The following is a 25773-nucleotide window of genomic DNA, read 5'->3' as shown; positions in this document are numbered from 1 at the left end:
CCAACCTAGAAACACAAAACATAGAATGCCCACCCAACTCACGTCCTGACCAACTAAAACAAACAAATAACACAAGAACTAGGGTCAGAACGTGACAGAAAAACTACCCGTTTTTGGTTGAAAATGGGTGTTGAGGCAGCCGTTTGTGAAAATCTTCACCGTTGAATCGTCTGGTTGGAAAATGTAACCCATATGTCCATCACTGATATCCACTCCACCATTAAAACAATCAGGGGCCTCACAAAGAATGGCTTTGATGGCTTTGTCATTGTGTTCATGACACGGATGACACAATACACCGATAGTTGGTCATGTTTTATTTCTTTCTTCTTTAGAGAGTCTTCTGTGGTTAATCTCTTGAGGTTTCTTGTCGCACGTAGTGTTCACAGCTCTTGACTTATACTGACCATGCACAAGATCACTAAACAGCAGAGACATAAGCTCACTACAACATTGCCATACTCTTTCAAATGTGAAAACATATTCCACAGTTCAACAATACATCAATCACCAGGACAGCCTTAATGCAAACACATGCTTTACCCTTAACAGGTTACATAGGCATTCACTCCATAGCGTGAGAACATCAGGACCGGATGTACATAAATGAGCATAACCACGTGACACATGAAATAGGTCATCAATCACTTTTGAACACAAACCTTCAACTGTATTCCCTTTGAGGTTCACAAACTCATTCCAAGCTTGATGAAAACTCTGAAAAGGGCGTTCCTTTCAGTCATTATATACTGCTACACAAACAAGTCATTTAAGCATGATTTTTATTATTCATTATTAACGCTGGTTCCTGCATGTGACTGACAAGGCTTCTTCTCTCAAGGCTGGGAACTTGAAACTGAGATACTCCTTTTTGGTTCCCAGAGCAATGTTCTGGGCGTACTGTCAATTGGTCTGAGGAGGTCACAGCCACCTGCAAGAACCAAGATAGGGTGAGGGAGATGCTGTGTACAATTCAAGGCTATCTCTTTAGACAATAAAATTCTCTCAGACACAAGTTTTAAATATATTAAATTATAAACTGCCGCTGTAAATAAAATGACAGTAAGAATAATCATGTAGTCCTCACTGTGCTGGAAACAATTCATACCTTGGTGTTAATTTGGTGATAATTTGTAACATTTATGGAATTAATTAATGAAGATACCCAAGTCTTCACATGCCTATATTCAAGAATATAGAGTGGGAGTAAAGGGAGATATCCATATTTAAAGTTATTTATTTATTCATTGTTTGATAATTGAAATAAATATTTCTCCTTTGCCTGCAACACTCAGCTGAAGCGGATATACTTGAATGAAAACAAACAAACTGATGCCATCAGTGTACACCTGTGGTACATTGAAAATAATTAGCTAATGTTGAAGATGACCTGCACCTACACAGGTGAACAATAAACACTCATACGTACGAGGCTTCCTGTGCAACAGGGACTGGGAAGACCAAGTCAAGTCAAATCCAATGAATGCAACACTGAACACTTGAGATGAGTTAGTCAATAAACATATATCCATTCATCAAATCACAGGTTGCCTTAGTACTTTCAGCACAATTGAGTAGGGATTTTGATGGCAATGTCCTCTGTCATTACCAGATTTGTCGTGGCTGTCCCTCGCATAGTCAATGACACAAACAAATACACACAGACTAGTTCTCACCAAACTAACCTGACTTTAAGTATACCCTTACGTCTATTTAACACTTTTACACTCTAAACAGTTAAACAATCAATATGCGTATCTCTGCATAAAAAGTGCTCCATTAGCTGTATGTAGGATCGTCTTAGTGTTCTGCTTTCATATAGGCCCATAAGGATAACTATTTTATCTCTACCCAAACGAGGCATTTGGGTGAGTATGGCGAGATTTAAAGTCCACCTCTGTGGAGTTGTTCTGAACCAAAAACATTCATCAAAGTGTAATGCACTGTCTATAACTGATGATAAAATCAATGTAAAAAAATACATCTGACAAATAAATAAAACGTGTCACAAATCATAATAGTAACACCATTGACACGGCTGTATCCATGAAGTGATAAATCAATGTTTCGAAGGGTTTTATGTTTTGCCCTAAAATTTGACTTAGCACAGGTGGGAAACATGTCTGTAAAGAGCACATGGCTGCTGGTTGAATTGTATTGTATTGCTCCTGTGGCTCCTGAGGCGTGTGATATCCTCTCTTTTTTTTAAGTCACCGACTAGACTTCATTATCAGGTGGCGCAAACGTACAGAAAAGCTTTGGCTGACACCTAAATAAATAACCCCCTTTCTACTCCAAATTAAAATAAGGTTATAGAACAATCAATAAAAAAAAAGTGTTATTTTGGAGAAAAAGGTGCAAAAATGTCTAGCTATCGAATAGCAAACCAACAAAACCAAACTCATTACACATAATGCAATACTTTGAATTCATATGAAGCTCCTGGGCCTAAATTAAAAGACCAGAGGTCTTAAATCATAGATAACCTGGTCCCAGATCTCTCTGGCCTGTATAGCCAACTGAATAGCCAGTGTCATATACAGCACAAACAGATTTGCAACCAGGCTCCCTAGATCTGTGAACATGTGGAATAGTTTATGTCATGCATTCTGCCTCATCAATAGAGACAAACTTAAGCCTAATGCACAGTGTGTGGACCCATTTCTACCCATTTCCTTCAAAAGCTGTGCCAGTGAGAGTCACTTGATTTCACTACAGATAAAATAGTATTTACACTGAATCCATCTACCTCTGACATTATATTAATTTCAGGGATATACACACATGACATAAATGTACACGTTATCTGATGCATACGTTCAGGTTTTACACACTGTTGTACATAAAGAGAAATGTTTTGTGCATTTAAATGTAGAAAATACATTCCACATAGTGCCGACACACACTGAGGGAGAATTGCGCAGTACGACATAAAAAAAGCGAAGCGAAAGGAAACAACCGAAAAACTAAAAACATCTGGGAAAAAGTCAAAGCTCAATATATATATATATTTTAAACACATTGTCGTCTTTCAAATGACAGAAATACAATACTTTTATACAAAATCAAAAATACAGTACTATCAACAGTATATGTGACCTACCACTGACGTGACAAATGGACCACACACTTACAGTAAGTCTTCCAGATAGTTAATGGGGCCATAGAAATAGAATGACTGGAAAGAACCAAGCCTCTCAGATCACATGTGTATATATATATATATATATATATATATATATATATATATATATATATATATATATAATTTCAATGGGAACGTCCGTTCTAGTTATTTCATTTCTATGGATAGATAAGAGTATTAATTGGCTCATAGTAGGCCGTCAATGTTCTTCTCCGCTATCTCCTTCTCTTTGTCCTCAGTGGCGCCCCCCGGTGGACTGTACTTGTTGTTGTAGTCCTGGAGCATGGTCACAACGTCGTGGTGTCCAAAGTGCACTGCCTCTTCCATCGGTGTGTTACCCCACCTTGATGGAACAGACAAGAGACATTGTAAACACGGCTCTTTAAATGGACACGTTTTACATGAGCTACGTTTCCATCCAATTGGCGACAGATTTTCATACAAATATTCTCAAATCTGCATAAATAAAATGTGTGCATTTTACAGAGTCAATGCGTGGTACAGAGTCAATGCGCGGGGGGGAGGCACCGGTTAGCCGAGGTAATTGAGGTAATATATACATGTATGTCAAGCTCATCACCATGCACTTTTACCACCCTGTGAAGTTCATTATAACTTATTTCACCTGTAGCCTAATAAACTGCATGCTTTCCCAAGTCGTAACGGGAGGACCACACAACATATCCTTGTGTGGCTCCATGTTTCCCCATCTTGTTTTTGGTTTGTTGACATTTGGAAAGCTTACTGACACATTTGCTGTTTTCATTCGGCCTGTCGTGACATTTCTTATCCGACATGTACTCTCATAAAAAAGTGGGATGGAAAACTGGTTACAGACAAGACACTGGTTGTAAATATGTCTTCTCGTCCATTGGAGACATTGAACCTTAGCTACATTGACAGACACTGGGTGGTCTTTGAGGGCCATTGAATCTAAACTCACCTGTCTTTGGGAACAGGGTTGACCCTGCATGCCTCCAACAGGAACTTGACCACCTCCACATGTCCTTCTGCTGCAGCCACATGGAGGGCTGTCCTGGAGTCATAGTCCCTCTGCTCCATGTCCATGGAAGACAGAGCAAACCTGGACACATTCCACAGAAGGACAGTGATGAGCACAGTACGGCAGCCAAAATAGTGCACACACCACCTCTAGTCCCCAAGTAGACACACAGGGAAACCTCACAAGGTCTCGGTCTGACACAGGGACATATTTGGAATTTACTCTCCAAAGATGTCAAAACATGACATATTTCCTTTCATGGCTTATTTTCAAGGCCTTGTTGTTCAACATGGAGATAATGCAGTGCTGTGTACCTCCTCAGTGCAGACACATCGCCAGTGTACGCAGCAAAGAGAAGATTGATGACCGACTTCACCTGAAAGACAACAGAGAGGCAGCTGGCGTCAGTTTGCACGTCAACCACTTTCCTTTAGCACTATCAGCATCTTCCAGTGGATGGCACTGTGTCTTTAAAAAAAAACACTCAGTCCAACGACAGCCTTTTCAAGGGAATACGTCGACTACATGTACATGGAGGCACCTTGGTGAACGTAGGGAACGTAGAAAAAGAGCGGAGAAGGAGCGAGAGGCTCCCAGTAAAACTCGGCTCACCCTTTGGTCTCCGCCCTCCCTGCGAGGATCCAGCTTCTTGACAAAGTGCTTCAGGTTGTCGTAGTTGTGGAAGTTGCAAAGGGACACCAGATCCTGGAACCAGAGCAAATCCCTGTCAGGCTTTCTGCTGCTTTTCTAATCATCAATCAATCAATGAATTAGATCAGTGACAGAGAGACAACAGAGTGAAAACCTATCAGCTTCTCGTACCGTGCAGAACTGAATTCCTCGTACACTGTTACCCAGCTTGTCCAGGGGAGGGGACCAGCACATGATACCCATGACATTGGGCACCACCAGCAGGATGCCCCCTGCCACGCCCGACTTCGCTGGAAGTCCAACCTGCCAGAGACAGCATAGAGGAAGAGGTTAACAGGGAGTGCAGACAACAGTGTCAAAACATGACAGCAATAAATGAACAGCAGTGGATGGACAAACATCATAGAGTAGGAACTGCAGTGTAATGTGTAATGCTTAAACGGTGTCAGACTGGAGACACAGTGGGAACAACGACAAAGAGCAGCAGGCCAAACAGACAGTAGGAAACAATGCTAAACTAGGGGGGGGGAGGCTAGGAAAATAAAGGGGACTGGAAATGGGAATTCTAACTCAAATCTGGTGCAAAGTCTGTTGTACATGGTCCCTGTCAAATCAACAAATACAAGTATTGAAGGAAGGAACTTGGGAGACTCACGTGGAAAGCGAACTGTCCCGAGAAGTCGTACATGCCGCATGAGTGCATTAGGCTCAGGGTGTTCCGTACCGCCTCCGGGCCCAGCACGCGCTCGCCTGTGATTGGACAGAAGCCGCCGTTGGCCAGGGTGGCCGCCATGACGCTAGCGCTTTCACAGGTCACCTCGATGGAGCACAGCTGGAGTAGAATAGAAAACTGTTAATATACCATCGGGAATAACAGCTGACAGAGTGAGAAAAACACAAACAGGATGCTTCTCCAGTGAAATGATACAGCTTCAAACTTGAACCATGTTCAGAAAAAAATGCTCACTCGATTCCCACACCAATTCACCATACATACATACACTGTCATCACAGCCAGTGTTGTCTATGTATACAGATGACTCAACACTACACACGTCAGCTACTAAAGCGAGTGAAATCACTGCAACACTTAACAATGCAGCTGCAGTTAGTTTCAGAATGGGTTGCAAGGAATAAATTAGACCTAAATATTTCAAAAACTATAAGCATTGTATTTGGGACAAATCAATCACTAAACCCTAAATCTCGCAACGAATAATGTGGAAACTGAGAAAGCTGAGGTGACTAAACTGCTTGGATTGTAAACCGTCATGGTCAAAACATGTTGATACAACAGTAGCTAAGATGGGGAGAAGTCTGTCCATAATAAAGTGCTACTCTGCCTTCTTAATAACATTATCAACAAAGCAGGTCCTACAGGAGCCTGACTACTTTTCAGTCGTGTGGTCAGGTGCCACAAATAGGGATTTAAGAAAATTACAATTGGCTCAGAACAGGGAGGCACGGCTAGCCTTTAAATGTACACAGAAAGCTAACATCAATAATATGCATGTAAATCCTCACGGCTCAAAGTGGAGGAGAGATTGACTTCCATCACTACTTGGTTCTGTAAGAAGTGTTGACAAGCTGAATGCACCGAGCTGTCTGTTTTAAACTACTAGCACACAGCTCGGACACCCCTTCATACCCCACAAGACATGCCACCACAGGTCTCTTCACAACCCCCAAGTCCAGAACAGACTATGGGAGGCGCACAGTACTACATAGAGCCATGACTACATGGAACTCTATTCCAAGTCAGGTAACAGATGAACAGATGAAAATACACCTTATGGAACAGCAGGGACTGTGAAGAGACTCACACACAGGTACAGACCCGCAATACACACACACACACGCTAGCACACACGTACATTGTAATATTGTTGCATGGTGGTATTAGACATTTTGTACTGTAGATATGTAGTGGCGTAATAATGTTATGTGAATACTGTTTTATCTTTTTGTTTTATGTGTGATGTAAGTGCCTTAATGTGTTTGGACCCCAGGAAGAGTAGCTGCTGCCAAATACAAATACTCACCTGGAAGTAGAGGTCTAAAATGGAGGTCATGTCTGTCCCCTCTGGAAAGCACTAGAAAGAAACAGTGATTTGATTTGACAGTCAGACAATGCCTAGTAAAAATGTCTTCAGTGATCTAGGAAAGGTACATTTGATTGATGTACAATGTGTGCGCTTGTTTCAGCTGTCGCCAACCTTCTTCTCCTTCAGGTAGTAGCCAATAGCAAAGTTCCGATCTCCAGACTCCCTCTCTGACTGGAATCTGGGTGCAGAGAGTTGTGTTGTTAGTTAACTGGAACATTCGAAGTTCGGAGTTCTGTTTCAACTAAGTTCAATTCCAATTTGAAATCCAATTCTACTTCCCAAACCAGTAAAGCTATTTGTGTTGTTGACATAGCCGCTATTTGTTGTTGACATAGCCGCGGGAAGTCGTTTGGGGGTGGGGGCGGTGGCGGTGCAACAGAAAACGCTAGCTATATCGGTCTGCTAACACAGGACTACAGTTGACTACTTTTGAGAATTGTATGAATTCAGCACCCCTACTTCCCCTATGGTTTTTGATGTTGTCCAGGTCAAGATTTATCTCTATGGTTGTTGTTTTTGTGATGTTATTCTAAAGCAGAATAAAGTACTGTCTGAAACTGATAATCGTACTAAAAATGCGATTGATGAAAACAACACTGATGAATAACTAAGGCATGGCACCTGGCCAATGGTGGTGAGCCCAAGGTGCTGAACCAAACCACAACCCCAGTTCTTCATCTTGAGAACTCACGTGGCATTGCTGAAACCCACATACTCGTTTCCTGCCAGCTTGTTCATGAAGTTCATGACCTGCAATACAAAGTCCAAAAGGTCAAAGTGTACCCATCATAACAAAGACCATCATCTCAAACAGTCAGCGCAGCGTCGGTCTAAACATAAAAGAACTGGGTAGCGTTACTTACATAATCAAATTTCTCAGCGTTGCTTGCCCCTTGCTAAAAGAGAAACAGAAGATCACATAAGTATGAATGACTACATTCATTAGATGTACAGTATATTGTATATTGCCTAGCTAGTGGGAATACCTTATGACAAATTTAAATTATTCCTAGATCACATTACCAACATCGTTACAAAACCTAGCAATAATCATTAGACAAAAACAGTATGTACCCTAAAGACAATACATTTAGTCCTAATATAAAAAATATTTAGGATTACTGGGCAAGTAGCTAGATGGAGATGAAATGAATCCCTAATTAAAGAGTCAAGGGTTTTGAAATGAGAAAATAATCTACCAAAAGACAATCAGGAAAACAATGTGTAGGCCATTATACCAGACTGTTATGGGGATAAAACGCACCACAGGTAAATGCAATTCCTTATATCTGCAATTCTGCATAGACAGGCATACGTGAAGTTAATCTGTAGTAGTGCAAGTAGCCTATGTACTGTAGGGGTGTCTGAGTGTCTGTTGAAAGTTAGTGATGTTTGCTAGTGTGTGGCTGATCCTGTGTGATGTAGAAGGTTATGGATCTATATGTGCAGATTAATTAGTGATGTCCTCCCTTAATATTGTGGAACACACTGACTTCTGGGATATGTAGTGTAAGCTGAGGAGAGGAGGTACTACAGAAAGGAAATGTTATATTTAACTCTAATAATACAAATAGTGCAAATAAACCAGTTAAATACATTCATTACATTACATTTAAGTCATTTAGCAGACGCTCTTATCCAGAGCGACTTACAAATTGGTGCGTTCACCTTAAGACATCCAGTGGAACAGCCACTTTACAATAGTGCATCTAAATCTTTTAAGGGGGGGGGTGAGAAGGATTACTTTATCCTATCCTAGGTATTCCTGAAAGAGGTGGGGTTTCAGGTGTCTCCGGAAGGTGGTGATTGACTCCGCTGTCCTGGCGTCGTGAGGGAGTTTGTTCCACCATTGGGGGGTCAGAGCAGCGAACAGTTTTGACTGGGCTGCGCGGGAACTGTACTTCCTCAGTGGTAGGGAGGCGAGCAGGCCAGAGGTGGATGAACGCAGTGCCCTTGTTTGGGTGTAGGGCCTGATCAGAGCCTGGAGGTACTGAGGTGCCGTTCCCCTCACAGCTCCGTAGGCAAGCACCATGGTCTTGTAGCGGATGCGAGCTTCAACTGGAAGCCAGTGGAGAGAGCGGAGGAGCGGGGTGACGTGAGAGAACTTGGGAAGGTTGAACACCAGACGGGCTGCGGCGTTCTGGATGAGTTGTAGGGGTTTAATGGCACAGGCAGGGAGCCCAGCCAACAGCGAGTTGCAGTAATCCAGACGGGAGATGACAAGTTCCTGGATTAGGACCTGCGCTGCTTCCTGTGTGAGGCAGGGTCGTACTCTGCGGATGTTGTAGAGCATGAACCTACAAGAACGGGCCACCGCCTTGATGTTAGTTGAGAACGACAGGGTGTTGTCCAGGATCACGCCAAGGTTCTTAGCGCTCTGGGAGGAGGACACAATGGAGTTGTCAACCGTGATGGCGAGATCATGGAATGGGCAGTCCTTCCCCGGGAGGAAGACCAGCTCCGTCTTGCCGAGGTTCAGCTTGAGGTGGTGATCCGTCATCCACACTGATATGTCTGCCAGACATGCAGAGATGCGATTCGCCACCTGGTCATCAGAAGGGGGAAAGGAGAAGATTAATTGTGTGTCGTCTGCATAGCAATGATAGGAGAGACCATGTGAGGTTATGACAGAGCCAAGTGACTTGGTGTATAGCGAGAATAGGAGAGGGCCTAGAACAGAGCCCTGGGGGACGCCAGTGGTGAGAGCGCGTGGTGAGGAGACAGATCCTCGCCACGCCACCTGGTAGGAGCGACCTGTCAGGTAGGACGCAAATCCAAGCGTGGGCCGCGCCGGAGATGCCCAACTCGGAGAGGGTGGAGAGGAGGATCTGATGGTTCACAGTATCGAAGGCAGCCGATAGGTCTAGAAGGATGAGAGCAGAGGAGAGAGAGTTAGCTTTAGCAGTGCGGAGGGCCTCCGTGATACAGAGAAGAGCAGTCTCAGTTGAATGACTAGTCTTGAAACCTGACTGATTTGGATCAAGAAGGTCATTCTGAGAGAGATAGCGGGAGAGCTGGCCAAGGACGGCACGTTCAAGAGTTTTGGAGAGAAAAGAAAGAAGGGATACTGGTCTGTAGTTGTTGACATCGGAGGGATCGAGTGTAGGTTTTTCAGAAGGGGTGCAACTCTCGCTCTCTTGAAGACAGAAGGGACGTAGCCAGCGGTCAGGGATGAGTTGATGAGCGAGGTGAGGTAAGGGAGAAGGTCTCCGGAAATGGTCTGGAGAAGAGAGGAGGGAATAGGGTCAAGCGGGCAGGTTGTTGGGCGGCCGGCCGTCACAAGACGCGAGATTTCATCTGGAGAGAGGGGAGAAAGAGGTCAGAGCACAGGGTAGGGCAGTGTGAGCAGAACCAGCGGTGTCGTTTGACTTAGCAAACGAGGATCGGATGTCGTCGACCTTCTTTTCAAAATGGTTGATGAAGTCATCTGCAGAGAGGGAGGAGGGGGAGGGGGAGGAGGATTCAGGAGGGAGGAGAAGGTGGCAAAGAGCTTCCTAGGGTTAGAGGCAGATGCTTGGAATTTAGAGTGGTAGAAAGTGGCTTTAGCAGCAGAGACAGAAGAGGAATATGTAGAGAGGAGGGAGTGAAAGGATGCCAGGTCCGCAGGGAGGCGAGTTTTCCTCCATTTCCGCTCGGCTGCCCGGAGCCCTGTTCTGTGAGCTCGCAATGAGTCGTCGAGCCACGGAGCAGGAGGGGAGGACCGAGCCGGCCTGGAGGATAGGGGACATAGAGAATCAAGGGATGCAGAAAGGGAGGAGAGGAGGGTTGAGGAGGCAGAATCAGGAGATAGGTTGGAGAAGGTTTGAGCAGAGGGAAGAGATGATAGGATGGAAGAGGAGAGAGTAGCGGGGGAGAGAGAGCGAAGATTGGGACGGCGCGATACCATCCGAGTAGGGGCAGTGTGGGAAGTGTTGGATGAGAGCAAGAGGGAAAAGGATACAAGGTAGTGGTCGGAGACTTGGAGGGGAGTTGCAGTGAGGTTAGTGGAAGAACAGCATCTAGTAAAGATGAGGTCAAGCGTATTGCCTGCCTTGTGAGTAGAGGGGGAAGGTGAGAGGGTGAGGTCAAAAGAGGAGAGGAGTTCAAACTCATTCAGCAACATTCAAACACTAAAACACAAATAATCAATCATCTAAAAACAAAATGGCATGTTTGTAGTATCATGATTTTGAAAAACATGTTGTTTTTTTTGCCTTTGTTTATTATCCAGGTTATAAGCAGTTTGTAAACCGTTTGTAAAATGCAGGTGACAAATAGCAACTACTACAACTGTAGCTTCTTTTAACAAATCCAGATGTTGTTCAATGGGGGAAATAATTTAAGTAAAAGAATTACCAACGTCATTGACCTGTGGCAGTGGTCATAATTTCCCACAGATCTTAATGCTGTAAAATATGCAACAACAAATAAACCACAAACGAGGCTTCAAAAATACATTACAACGTTCCCATAGTTTAGTCCCAGATTTACCATACGGGAACCACACTCTGAGAGACAGATCTGGTCTATATTACTGAATACATTAGATTAGAATTAGAATGTGGGGGCATCCAATCAGTGGATTGATTATTGAGCTCACCATTAGCAACCTATACAGTGATTGGTTTAAGGTTATAATGAAGATTTGAAGTAGAAAGATACCACATCATTACCCTGTCAAGTCAAATGACTGCCATCCAAATAACCAAATTACTAATAGGCTACAGATGTAGGATCTTACTTTTATCACTCACTGCAGGAAAAAATGCAAACTTGTAGTGTATTTAAGGTTTAAAAAGGCTTCTAAAGTTCGTCATTTCCACTTTAAAATGTCAAGACTTGATTTGCCAGAACAAAAACTGTATCAACAAAAAATGTCCATTAATTATAATTCACATAATAATTCACATTTCCTGTTGCTGCAGGATTATTTTCCTGCTGTAGCAAACTGGCTCAAGTTAAGATCCTACATCTGTATATCACTAGGTGTAATATTTTATGTACTGTACTATGTACCATATTATGTACCATATACATAGTGTACAGTATGATACAAGTATCAATAAAATAAATTGTTAACACTAATTACTATAGAGTTGTTATTCCTTATAGGTGTTACTCCTATAAACTCTTAGACAGGATAATCACATGGCACCTTTCCATCAGAGTTCAACCCCAAATCAAACCAGACAGGAAAACTCAAGGCTTCATTCAGTAACTTGGCTTGGTTGCGGTTGAGATTGATGAGTAGCCAGGCCTCATCTATCTGGGTCCGTGTGCCATGTTACGTTGAAATATGGAACAAAGTGCTAGTCTTGTTTTGAAGGTGGTAAGCTAGTGCCTACAACTGTCTTCATCTAAGGCAGACAGTTGTGCTGTTGAATTAGCCTCTGGAGCTATAGATATGGGCTTTGGCTACAAACAGTAAGAGAAAAAGTATCTGCAGTAGGTTGGAGCCACTAATTATTGGAGATGAAACCTCGTTTCTGCAGAGAAAAAAGAGAGAAGATCTAACAGCAGTATTTCTCTGAATACAATGAAGGTGAAAAGAGAAGTCATTTGGACAGAGTTTGTATCGTAAGCTTAGTTTACGGTATGTCACTGTTGAAAGTATAGTATGAAACAAACGTAGTTCCTCACGTTGATATGATAAATGGGCTGGTGCTCTATGTAGTAACAACACTACAGAAGACTTATGCACACGACGTACATGTATGTGTCACCTCTTGGTTCTAGTCTTCAGCGAGGCACCTACAATGCGTTGGAGGTGAATGCGTTTTACCCTACAATATCTCATAATTAACACACAGAGAGTTGATCACAGTTTCAGCAGCAGAGGGTGCACTGCTCCCGTACAGTAAGCTATTTCTAACATCACTTCCTGACTAATAGCCAATAGCAAAGATGTTCTACTCCTCTCAGCCAATAGCCAGCCTGGTTAGCTTTGCCTCTGCCTGGTCAAAAACACAAGATTTAAGCAGGCGATGGACGCACAGAACACACCCACATATTGATCTTTCATTCATATACCAAAGCAGTTTTACCCATGATTAAATGTATGGCTTTATCTATATGGCTGGGCTGGTTAGACCAATCTGAGGCCCGTTGCCTGACACGCTAGTGCTGTCTGTGTGCATAACTGAGAGGCAGGCAGCTCACTGATGCTTTCACCAAACAAATCCCCTTTCAGCAGGATGATCTATAGTCTTAATCTCTCCATATACAATACAGTGCAAGCTGGTAATCTGGCTAAAGCAATGCAGTCCCCCCCCCATGTTATTTGATGTATTTAAAATGTAATTCAATGCAACTTTGTCACTCCAGAGGTAACAAGGTACGTACAGAATCGACCTTATGTATTATGTAGCCTAGTATTGGTACAACTACCCACAGTACTGAACAAAGGCATGAGTCAGCGTTTCTTTTTGAAACCAATGTTTCCCCCTCTAAAAAACATACATTATTATCTGAACTTCAAACGTTATTTACCTTTAGGAGGGACGTGCACACGATAGCGCCGGCGTTAACCATAGGGTTATGTGGTTTATCTGTGGAAATCAGTGTATGTTACATTACAACACGTTTACAAATGCAGTGGACAGAGTATACGTACAATACACAGCAAGGTTACATTTTCTTCACAATCACCACACACTACTCGACACATTCAATGTGAGAGGCAAATATGCCCAAAGATCATGCAACTTCGATTTAACTTTGAACTTGAAGTGAGGAAAGGAGCAGAATAACAAATCAGATGGATAATGAATGAATGCTGATGGGACCACGGCTGCCTTTTGTAGTCTAAAGACCATACTAGTGATATTGAGGAACACAGCCATGAACTCACAGCCCAGTACTGGCTGTACTGTAGGTCTGTTGTGTTATGCCACTTCCCCTTTCCTTCCCCTAAACCCTTTGAATCTTCTTATGCAATCACACACAAAAACAGGAAGAAACAACATTGCTACCACTGCTAGCAGTTTGCATAAACGGATTAGATAACATGACCAATGGGAGAAAGTGCATCAAAACCGAAAACCGACCTGGGATTTACTGAAACCCTGTACTAAACCCCGAGTCACAATCTACAGAGCTCAGATAGCATCATTTGCCAACCAACACAGCAATCAGAGCAATGAGTTACATTGCCTCGATTGGATTTGAAACAGACAAGGCTTGATTCGAGAGAGCTTGACAACCGCTGCTCTCCATATAGCTTCTGCATGCGCTTCATATGTGAAGCCGAAATCCACAGGAAGTGAAACATTGACACTGTTGTCATTGCTTTCGTTTCGTTGATGAAACCGAGTGGTAATTGCATACGATGACAGAGGGAATGAAACTGTGTTCGTTGTTTGAAGTAACTTCTTTGTTGTTGTAATATCGCAGGGCGGACGTGGCCGTTTCACAGAGTACGGATTCCAGCTTTAAATTAGGATCTTATCAAAGATATGATACATGAGGTTGGTGTTATTCTCCAGGTCTACTGTAGACTATTGCAGATGGAGTAGAGCGTATGGACATTGTACTGATTCTGTACTGATTCTATCCGGCTGCACCAACACCTCTCATTAAGATTACATAACAGTACCATGGCAACAGACTGCACCACAGGCTGGATCACCTTGCATTGAATCACATGACAACCCACCGAGAGGGACTACTTTCTCTCAATCAACCCGGACAACTGCCTTGTCCAATGTATGTATACAATATATAAATGATTCTATGAAAGGACTAAATCTTTTCACAGGGTATGCTAGGTTTGAAGTAAAATAGGACCACCTGAGCAGCACTACATTGTAACGAACTCCTCTGTTCTGCGTTCTGCGTGTGAAATGAACAGCCAAACAGCGAGCAGGGGGGCTCCAGACAAACGGGTGCTGCCTGCGACCATAGAACTACAGAATCTCATTCTGGAGCTCTGTAGGTTTTACGACACCAGCCACTCTAGTATTTTATATCTTTACACGTGTGACCCTCACCTTCCTCGTTAAGGAATAGTTTGTTGAAGCGCAGACCGCTGGGCTCTTTGCCGATGAAACGGTGCACATACTCTGTCCCGTGGTCGTTCACGGCGATGGCGTACTTCAGAGGCTTTACACACGACTGCAGGCAGAACGGGACTTTGGTGTCACCCGCTGTGTGTCTAAAGAAGGGGATGGAGAGAGAGCAAGAAGGGGATGGAGACAGAGCAGAAGGGGATGGAGAGAGAGCAGAAGGGGATGGAGAGAGAGCAGAAGGGGATGGAGAGAGCAGAAGGGGATGGAGAGAGAGCAGAAGGGATGGAGAGAGAGCAGAAGGGATGGAGAGAGAGCATAAGGGATGGAGAGAGAGCAGAAGGGATGGAGAGAGAGCAGAAGGGGATGGAGAGAGAGCAGAAGGGATGGAGAGAGAGCAGAAGGGATGGAGAGAGAGCAGAAGGGATGGAGAGAGAGCAGAAGGGATGGAGAGAGAGCAGAAGGGATGGAGAGAGAGAGAAGGGGATGGAGAGAGAGCAGAAGGGATGGAGAGAGAGCAGAAGGGATGGAGAGAGAGCAGAAGAGATGGAGAGAGGGGATGAGTGGGGGGAGAGGACCAGGAGATAAAGGCAATAAGCAAAGGAAAATGTAAACAATACGAAAGAATGTCTCATTATGTAGGGTAACTAATTAGCTACTTTACAGTGTATGCCATTGTCACAATGCTGCTGTAAGCAGTTTGACAGGAACACTATACTGTACATCCAAATGGAAAGTGTTCCATCTTCACAAATGTAGGCTACTACATGTTTACTGCATGTGAAACATGACTATAGCTGCTGTACCTTTGTCCATCCACAGTGCATATGGACACGGCCCAGAGGTCCGGGCTGAACCTTGCCAGCTGGGGAATGTAGTCAGCCACCTACGCAACAGAAAAGAAGGCAACATATCAACACTTACCATTCCCCATGGGCATTTAATCAGGAAATGATCATCACCACCATCACCACGCAGTCTCACTGACCCCGGGGCCTCTCCCTCACCCACCTGTCCCCCTCCCAGGTGTTTGGCATTCTCATAGAGAGCGTCGATTTCGGAGGCAAAGGACACAAAGTCGGGGATAACAAACTTCTTCCTGAAGGCCTGGGTGAGCAGCACGATGTTGCTCTGGACACACCTGGGAGAGAAAAGGAGACAGTGGTGTTTTATGTCAGGTACCAGAGTCTCCTTATGACTAGTGTAACACATGGAGTCCTGTGTGCTTCAGTTGGAAGAGCAAGACACTTGCAATGCCTGGGTCACGGGTTCAATACCCGCTGGGGCCACCGATAAGAAACTCTATGCATGCAAGTCGCTTTGGATCAAAGCATCTGCTAAATGGAATATATTACTACATTGTTATTGTACATATGATACAGGGAATAGAAAACTGTGAGGAATTAGCTCATAGATTTGTATAAGATGTTATATGACATCAGATATATATTTACCCTGTCCTATCCCTGCTACTGTATAAAATCAGATATCTATTTACCCTGTCCTATCCCTGCTACTGTATAGAATCAGATATCTATTTACCCTGTCCTATCCCTGCTACTGTATAAAATCAGATATCTATTTACCCTGTCCTATCCCTGCTACTGTATAGAATCAGATATCTATTTACCCTGTCCTATCCCTGCTACTGTATAGAATCAGATATATATTTACCCTGTCCTATCCCTGCTACTGTATAAAACCAGATATCTATTTGCCCTGTCCTATCCCTGCTACTGTATAAAATCAGATATCTATTTACCCTGTCCTATCCCTGCTACTGTATAAAATCAGATATCTATTTACCCTGTCCTATCCCTGCTACTGTATAGAATCAGATATCTATTTACCCTGTCCTATCCCTGCTACTGTATAGAATCAGATATATATTTACCCTGTCCTATCCCTGCTACTGTATAGAATCAGATATCTATTTACCCTGTCCTATCCCTGCTACTGTATAAAATCAGATATCTATTTACCCTGTCCTATCCCTGCTACTGTATAAAACCAGATATCTATTTACCCTGTCCTAGCCCTGCTACTGTATAAAATCAGATATCTATTTACCCTGTCCTGTCCCTGCTACTGTATAGAATCAGATATCTATTTACCCTGTCCTATCCCTGCTACTGTATGCGCCCACTGGTGCGTTTACTGTATAGGTTTCTCTTGCCCATAAATCGTTGCCTCCCAGATGGCTTCCAGTCAAAGCTACTGCAGCTCCTAGCATGTTTGTTTAGCTCCTAGTGTGTTGTCTTATGATCTGTATCCTGCAGGGTGGCTTGCCTACAGAGTGGTTTCTCAAGCGGTCACTGGGCTATGTGTGCTATGTCACATGGTATGTCCTAGGGATGTAAACAGGAACAATCTTTTTAAAGCAAATATCAGCTGATCTGGAAAGGACAGTTCTTGTGATCGTAGAGATGAGGCTCTTGACAAATTGCCATTCATTATTTTTGTAACAAGGATATTTTAAAATGAACGGGATTGATATGACCTTGGCAATCTGAAAGGACTAGGCTATGACATGCTTCCTTATAAAGGCTGAACTACTATGAATAATTCATGACTTGAAATGCATTGAGCAAATACTTCTAAGGAACCTGAATAAGTTATGGCCCTACACGAACTGTGTTTAAATAAAGGAGGCACACAAATGACTAAATGATGACCAGTGCTTGACATATCAAAAGACCCCTAAAGCCTTCAATTCTAGGTCGAGTGTCTAGAGTGTTCTGGAACTAACCTGTTATAGAACCCAGCTCTAGAGTGTCTTACTTCTTGAAGAGGTCTAGATAAACATTACTTCTAGCGTCTGTTCTACATCCCAGTACTAGACTGTCTTACTTCTTGAAGACGTCTAGATAAACATTACTTCTAGCGTCTGTTCTACATCCCAGTACTAGACTGTCTTACTTCTTGAAGATGTCTAGATAAACATTACTTCTAGCGTCTGTTCTACATCCCAGTACTAGACTGTCTTACTTCTTGAAGACGTCTAGATAAACATTACTTCTAGCGTCTGTTCTACATCCCAGTACTAGACTGTCTTACTTCTTGAAGACATCTAGATAAACATTACTTCTAGCGTCTGTTCTACATCCCAGTACTAGACTGTCTTACTTCTTGAAGACATCTAGATAAACATTACTTCTAGCGTCTGTTCTACATCCCAGTACTAGACTGTCTTACTTCTTGAAGACGTCTAGATAAACATTACTTCTAGCGTCTGTTCTACATCCCAGTACTAGACTGTCTTACTTCTTGAAGACGTCTAGATAAACATTACTTCTAGCGTCTGTTCTACATCCCAGTACTAGACTGTCTTACTTCTTGAAGACGTCTAGATAAACATTACTTCTAGCGTCTGTTCTACATCCCAGTACTAGACTGTCTTACTTCTTGAAGACGTCTAGATAAACATTACTTCTAGCGTCTGTTCTACATCCCAGTACTAGACTGTCTTACTTCTTGAAGACGTCTAGATAAACATTACTTCTAGCGTCTGTTCTACATCCCAGTACTAGACTGTCTTACTTCTTGAAGTAGTCTTGATAAACATTACTTCTAGCGTCTGTTCTACATCCCAGTACTAGACTGTCTTACTTCTTGAAGTAGTCTTGATAAACATTACTTCTAGCGTCTGTTCTACATCCCAGTACTAGACTGTCTTACTTCTTGAAGAGGTGTCGGTCCAGGTTTCCGTCTGACGTGGTCTTCATGATGACTTTCAGGTTCTCCATACATTCCTTCAGCCGGGGGTCTCCGGTCCGAAGCCCTGTGGCTTTCAGCGCCTGCAGAAAGCATGGCTCGTGTCAGGGGGCTGACGATTATCATGTTTATTACATTTACAAACATTTATTACGTTTGTAGTGCTTATAAACAAGGTTATAACTTGACAATTTAATGGCATATTGAAGGATCCAATGTAAATGTCAAGACTAATAAGGCCTATTGAATAAACTGCTCTTCCATGCCAGATAGCAGGAGATCAACATTTCACCATAGAATAGAATGAATTCTAATCTGACAAGAATCTAATTCTATAAATGACACCCCGAGCAAGGGGCCATACATGAGTGAGCTATTGCTTCCTGGTACAGCCAGCGTAGTAACAAGCATTATATTCAGATATACCGTATAAGGCTGTGGCAGTAACCATGACACAGCAGGCACCATTGCTATACTACCATGTGGCTGCCTGCTTGGCTCTGGTCTGACACTCACTGTGGTGAATTTGTGAGCTGGGATTTTTTCAGCGCCCCCGGCGATGGTGTAGAAGAGTAGATCCTCCAGACTGGGCAGGATGCCTGCCTGCCTTCTCCTGACGCACGCACGCACACACACACACACACACACACACACACACACACACACACACACACACACACACACACACAGGGAGTGAGGAACGGCCAGGGTTCTCTAAAGGCAATGGGGAACAGCAGCAGGGGGCCGGGATTAACTAGCTATAATACTGTAGAGGAGAGGTGGTGAGTATTTCAGGTTACAGCCCCAGATTTAAGGAAAGGGTTTGAACCCTGCTTCCAAAACACCAGTCTGATAGTTCAAGGAGAGTTTAGAGAATTTTTGAATTCTTGTTTGCATGGATCTTCAATCATAAATAAGGTAGACTTTGTTAGTTTTATGTCAATTTAAATACATGCATATCAGTTACAAATTATAGTGTCAAGTTTTAGCTAATACTCGGGGGCTTGAAGTGAGTCATTGGCCCATTTACTGACAGGTATTATGCATAGCAGCTCCAAATCCGTTCCACTCACTCTGGGAGAGGAGAGTTAGTACAGTATGTTAGAGGTAGATAGATAGGTGGAATACTGTCGTTAGGCCTAAACGAGGTGTATGTATTTCATCATGAACCACCATACACCACATAGGATCTCTGAGGGAGGTGGGTGGGAGCTCAGGCTCAGTCAGTCCCGCAATGCATCATGGGAATAGGCAATAGAGCTATAGTAACCCAGCTCCGTAGCCTGCCCTAGCGATTAAGAAGACGTCACAACGTTTAAAAACTGATAAAAATAACTTTGGTAGAGGGTCAAATCCCCTCATCAGCTACCCAGGAATGACTCAGACTCCGGACACTGCACTGTATCTTCCAGTTTGTTGTTGTTTAAAAGGATCTCTTCCAGTTTGGAGGTTGTTTAAGCCGTATTTGTTTGTTTTGACTCCTACTCTTAAATGATTACGATCCTTTATCATTTCCATGACAAATGATTTGATAAGGCCTATTTGATTGTGGTCCTCGGTCCATTTCTGGAGTCATTTCTGGATTGCTGATGCCTGCCAGAGAGGAACGCTGGAACAAACAGGTCGGTGGGACGGCTGGGGAAGTCAAGCGCGGTCGCTTGTAGAGGCTGAGGACACTTCGAGGTAGAGAATTGAAGAGAGAGCACTCAGCAGCCGCAAGGCTTAGCCTGGAAACACCACAGTACATCTACACGAGAATGAATGAATAAATTGAGACATATACTTACACACCAAGGCAAAGCAAGCGGATCAAACGAAAAAGGAGAGAAAATATGCAGAGTAAGTGAGTGGCATTAGAACAAACTAAGTGACGTAGTGCATCATCATCATCATCATCATCAAGCAGATCGGCCTACTGATAAGACACAGATTAATGGATTAACATACACATTCAATATTTAGGACACATCCAACACTGCAGAACAACAGTGAAAACCATGGCATGGCAGAACCTGAAAAAAATAATCATTATACCCTTCCAGCAAAGCACAGTGTAAAACAAAACATTAAACTGAGGATGTGTGTTGTGTTCCAAACTGCCCATTTGGACATCACCCTCTCTGCTTCATGTCTCCAAGCCCTTGCCCTCACCCCAGGATAGTAGGAAGTCCCAACAGGCAGGCTACTAGGAGGTGTGAAACATCTGGATTGGTGCTGATGATGCTCCGTTAATTCATTCTCACCCAGCCTTAGCTGGCCTTCCTCCCTCCCCTCTCTTCCCCCCTCCACTGCCTCGACCTGTATCTCCGTGCAGCTTTGTGAGTTCAACTGTGTGCAGCATGTAGAGAGAGTGCCTCGTCGGAAGCCCTGCACGGAGCCCGCCATATAGCCTAACCCTCGGCCTCCAACCGCACACTGCCTACAGTCAGTGTGTTCCATCTACTGTGCTATTTATACACTGGAGTTCAGTTGAGTTCAATAAGCAAAAACAAGGCAGAGTGACTACTTAAACTGTGACCAAATGAAATGAACAATCTATGCAAAATATAATTATTGAATTAATGTGTGGGTTAGCCTGTAATTCTTGAGATGACAGTAATCACATGGTCATAGGCCTAAATGCTTGCAACTTCAAGGCAGAGCTCTGGTGAATATGTTTGCGCCTGACACAAACATTAACCAACTTGGTGTCATTTTGGCAACCATTTTTATTCAACCCAATTTATCAACCTGGTTTCACTACCTCCAAGATGTTGAAACCAGCCTGGTTTCACTACCTCCAATAGTCTGTTGACAAGAGGGAACCACAAAACTCAATCTGAGTCAGGGCAGCGTCTGAACGACTCAATCTATTTTCACTCACAATATTCTGCAGCTGCACACATTAACACAATGCAACCCAGGGCAAAACCAGAAAAGGAAAAACCTTTAAATTGACCAGACTGTGTATTGATAATTCTGCTCTAGGCACAAAGCTATAGACCTACCTAGGCTACCTTCCAGCAGAGGACCCATTTGGACTGACTAGGCCTAATGTTTGTGTATCTGTGACTGAACCTAAGCTGACGCGGGATGTTGTTGTTGTCAGTAATGTACTAAAGCTGGTTTGACACCAGCGAAAGCAAATTGACTATGGATAAAACAAGAAGGGTGCCTGCTAAGCTGTGGGCAATGAGGCATATCATTACCAGTAGATGCATTTGTTTTCTGTGAAAAAGCAAACTGACTGGATGTGACGGAGAGAGCGAGCCTATTCCTGGCAGCATTAATAGCCTAGGCCGACTCTACACCCGTCTGCAGTAAAATGCATGAGTAAACTCAGGAGTTCCTTTCCCCATTATCATGTGACTATTTTGTTTTTCTCATAAGAGGGACTCCATTCACAGCACACTGTTGACTGAGTAGGATTAGGATAGGATACCTGTAACCCTCTGTGGGAGATTGAATCAAATTGAGCCATCAAATGTTATGTATGATTAGAAACTGGGTCTAGAGAGAGAACTATCTTATCGTGTTCCTCTCTGGGGCTACAGTATTACTGTTCACTGTAACCAGCTCTCCCAGGGTCAAAGAGTTATTGGTGACAATGACACGATGCTCAAATTAAAGCCCCCGACTTGGGCAATAGTAGCAATGCCCACGTGTGACAGCTGCACAAGGGGATGGGAATGCTTTGGCAGCAGTGTATTGTTAGCCGAGTCATGTTTTTGCAGTGAGAAATTATGCAATAAACTAACATTACCCCAATCAGACTAGTTGGTATGGCCTAATGATTTCACATCTAAATTGGGTGTAAGATCCCTCCATTCCTAAGATCCCACCAAGCATATTAAAGCTAGGCCTAAATGCTAGGAAACTGATCCTTTGTCAAAGAGACGGTCATCGGGAATATACACTGTAGCCTATGCAAAGCCACATCCATTATCATTCCAAAATGGTAGCCCCCTAGATGATGTCCATCCCCATGCCCAAATCCCCACTGACTGTCACACTAGATCCAAAATGGTAGCCCCCTAGATGACATCCATCCCCATTCCCAAATCCCCACTGACTGTCACACTAGATCCAAAATGGTAGCCCCCTAGATGAAGTCCATCCCCATTCCCAAATCCCCACTGACTGTCACACTAGATCCAAAATGGTAGCCCCCTAGATGACATTCATCCCCATTCCCAAATCCCCACTGACTGTCACACTAGATCCAAAATGGTAGCCCCCTAGATGACATCCATCCCCATTCCCAAATCCCCACTGACTGTCACACTAGATCCAAAATGGTAGCCCCCTAGATGAAGTCCATCCCCATTCCCAAATCCCCACTGACTGTCACACTAGATCCAAAATGGTAGCCCCCTAGATGACATCCATCCCCATTCCCAAATCCCCACTGACTGTCACACTAGATCCAAAATTCCAAGCTACCCATTCTGATGCAGCAAGCACCATTCTGCCCAGTCTGCAGTGGAGATCTGAGACTGTCTCCACGGTAATAGACTTCTAGGATTCTAAAGTGACTGACCCTGCAAGATTGGCTGAGAGGAGATTTGATCAAATGATTTGCTCATAATGGTCATTCAATAGCCTACCCTTAACACAGGTCTCTTTAAATCGCAAAGTGGTCCCTGCCACCATGGACAGCACTAATATTGGACAGTTGCCTTTGGCAAAGGAGGGCAGTAAATAAATAGCCTACTTTATCAGCTGGCCTAACACAGCGAGAACACATACTCAGTATCTGATAATATACTCATGATATGCCAACTCAAATGGAGATTTTCAATGTAGCGATGTGTCCAGAACTCACAAGTTGTTGAAACACCCAACAATTGTTATTATCATGCCATTATTACCATGCTATATAGCCTGCAAGAAACTATAGAATGACAGAGGCTGTTCTGTATTCATGTAGAATGACACTCATAACAGAGAGAACAGATGGAGAGAGCTTTCTCTAGCAAACATTTTTTTTAAATCACAGCTTGATGACCGACCTCCAGGTGTCATTGATGAAAAAAATGAAAATCCCTTTCTGATATAGGCTAAGGCTTGAAAGAGCGTACCTGGCTTTACAATTATTCATGCCAGATATGAGCTGTTCTAAAGTCATGTTATTATAGGCTATTACTGGTATAATAACATTATAACGGCGCTGTTTCATAGACAATATAATTTCATAACATCCCAAATGAATGCATAACCTTCTAAATGAATTGAATGCATGACCTTCTGCGTGATGAATTTCATGAGGTGCGAGGCCTATCTATGCATGCATATCCTCCTAGCTGTATCAACACCAAAAGCAAAGACGCTGCACAGGTGTGCAGGACTGATGTAATATGGGTCTCTTTGACGCTTCAAGAACTGAAACTGTCAGGACACACAGGTCAGGTTAACATCTGTAGACAAATAAGGACTGCATAATGTATTGCAGCTCATTAGAAACCAATCTAGCTTGCTTGACTCAGTCCATGTGAGTATAAGTATAATTTCATAGCTTTATCAGCTGTACCGGCTAGCTAACGGTACTCACTTTTCGGCAGCTGCCTCCTTGGTGGCGGTTTCATTGCTGGTGGCGGTGTCATTTTTGGTGTCCGTTGGCGGTGGGGCCGAACCGTCATCGCTCTTGGTGGAGAGCTTCCGAGTTCCGTGGCCGTTGGTAGTGTATGGCGAATCTCTCCATCCAACCGCATGCTGGAGACACTTTACTTTGGGCACATATCTGACATCTGTACAGGCGGTGCTAAAGCAATACGCGACTGATGGTGATGTATTTCTGGCTATACCTGTCAAAGGGCGCTTCAGGTTGGATTGAAACAACTCCTTGAGCACTACCGAAGACCGAAAATGTAGCATTTCAATCCTATCAAGCTAAATAGTGGAACGGTTTATAACTCAGCTAGCTAGATATTTAATAAATATGAAGCAATATATCCCAAATGCGTTGGGTTTTAGTCGTGAAGAATGGTCCAGTCACAGGGAGTCACGATTCTTAAAATGTTTTCCAGTGGACAAAAACATCTATTCACGCCCAAATATACTCTTATTGGCTCCTGTTAGCACTTAAATCATCCTCAGATTGGCTGGTCTGGTTGGCTGTCATTCATGCTAATTTCCCGTGCATCATGGCTTCAAATGTACCAGGTGAATGTGACCGAAGATTATGAATATACTGACAAGATACATGTCTCTCCGCCGCCTTGACAATGGGAGTCGTTGTCCACAAATCAGCATCCCGGGCCGTCTAGCTCCAGCCTATCCTTTCATTGGAAAAACGCCACCTGCTGGAGGGAGACAGATTATCCGTGGAGTTGGGCTCTCTCTTCCTCTTCCTCTCTGATGTGACAGACATCTAGTGCTGAGCAATTACTGCTTTTAATGTCGCTTTGGTTTTGGTTCGAAAGAAAAATTCGCGGTGTTCGATTATTTATTTATTTTACATTAAAAACATTATGAAATAATGACATTACAATGATTAAAGACTTTTAAATGAATTTCCAAAGGCAAAATATTGAACATTCAATTGTCAAAACACCACAAAATGTTCCACTGTCTCTGTCAGGTCCACATATAAAAAGAGGAAATAGGAACATTTTTTTACAGACAGATTATTTAACTTATTATTTAACTTGTATCACAATTCCAGTGGGTCAGAAGTTGACATACACTAAGTTGACTGTGTTTTTAAACAGCTTGGGAAACTCCAGAAAATGACGTCATGGCTTTAGAAGCTTCTGATAGGCTAATTGACATAATTTGAGTCAATTGGAGGTGTACTTGTGAATGTATTTTAAGGCTTACCTTCAAACGCAGTGCCTCTTTGCTTGACATCATGGGAAAATCAAAAGAAAGACATCCACAAGTCTGGTTCATCCATGGGAGCAATTTCCAAACGTCTGAAGGTGCCACGTTCATCTGTACAAACAATAGTACGCAAGTATAAACCCCATGGGACCACGCAGCCGTCATACCGCTCAGGAAGGAGACGCGTTCTGTCTCCTACAGATGAACGTACTTTGGTGCGAAAAGTGCAAATCAATCCCAGAATAACAGCAAAGAACCTTGTGAAGATGCTGGAGGAAACAGGTACAAAAGTATCTATATCCACAGTAAAACGAGTCCTATATCGACATAACCTGAAAGGCCGTTCAGCAAGGAAGAAGCCACTATATATAC

At 43.3% G+C, this 25773-nt stretch overlaps 1 protein-coding gene and 1 long non-coding RNA gene across 3 annotated transcripts; one reads left to right on the top strand and one right to left on the bottom strand.

Annotated features, from left to right (window-relative positions):
- Positions 1-1221: 1221 nt before the first annotated feature.
- On the bottom strand, positions 1222-24814 carry LOC115129671 (glutaminase kidney isoform, mitochondrial-like). 2 transcript variants are annotated; one of them, XM_029660279.2, is made up of 17 exons: positions 24131-24814; positions 19117-19213; positions 18565-18683; positions 15898-16027; positions 15693-15772; positions 14872-15035; positions 13373-13431; positions 7768-7800; positions 7596-7654; positions 7016-7082; positions 6842-6892; positions 5455-5631; positions 4971-5102; positions 4761-4853; positions 4463-4524; positions 4089-4229; positions 1222-3488 (listed from the first exon to the last, which is right to left on the bottom strand). In XM_029660279.2, the coding sequence occupies exons 1-17, from the start codon at positions 24451-24453 to the stop codon at positions 3332-3334; spliced, it is 1944 nt and encodes a 647-aa protein (XP_029516139.1). In that variant the 5' UTR covers positions 24454-24814; the 3' UTR covers positions 1222-3331. The 2 variants fall into 2 exon arrangements, with proteins under 2 accessions (XP_029516139.1, XP_064874828.1); XM_065018756.1 differs by lacking the exons at positions 18565-18683; positions 19117-19213; positions 24131-24814 and adding an exon at positions 17668-17674.
- LOC115129672 (uncharacterized) lies at positions 13841-17554 on the top strand. The gene is made up of 2 exons (XR_003863684.2): positions 13841-14587; positions 15709-17554. It is a non-coding gene; the product is annotated as an uncharacterized LOC115129672 (long non-coding RNA).
- Positions 24815-25773: the final 959 nt, after the last annotated feature.

The sequence above is a fragment of the Oncorhynchus nerka genome, linkage group LG5, assembly GCF_034236695.1.
Source record: "Oncorhynchus nerka isolate Pitt River linkage group LG5, Oner_Uvic_2.0, whole genome shotgun sequence".
Taxonomy (NCBI): Eukaryota; Metazoa; Chordata; class Actinopteri; order Salmoniformes; family Salmonidae; genus Oncorhynchus; species Oncorhynchus nerka.
Note: the sequence above shows the minus strand (reverse complement) of the source record. Positions and strands in the feature narration are given on the sequence as shown.

What these genes read in the sequence shown, in the direction of transcription:
- LOC115129671 (XM_029660279.2), bottom strand. Translation starts at nt 24,453, where the DNA reads ATGCTACATTTTCGGTCTTCGGTAGTGCTCAAGGAGTTGTTTCAATCC. An exon ending in CAGCTCACAAATTCACCACA is followed by an intron (nt 18,684 to 19,116) that starts GTGAGTGTCAGA and finishes TGCTTTCTGCAG; the next exon opens with GCGCTGAAAGCCACAGGGCT. An exon ending in AACCCTGTTCCCAAAGACAG is followed by an intron (nt 3,489 to 4,088) that starts GTGAGTTTAGAT and finishes TGTTCCATCAAG; the next exon opens with GTGGGGTAACACACCGATGG.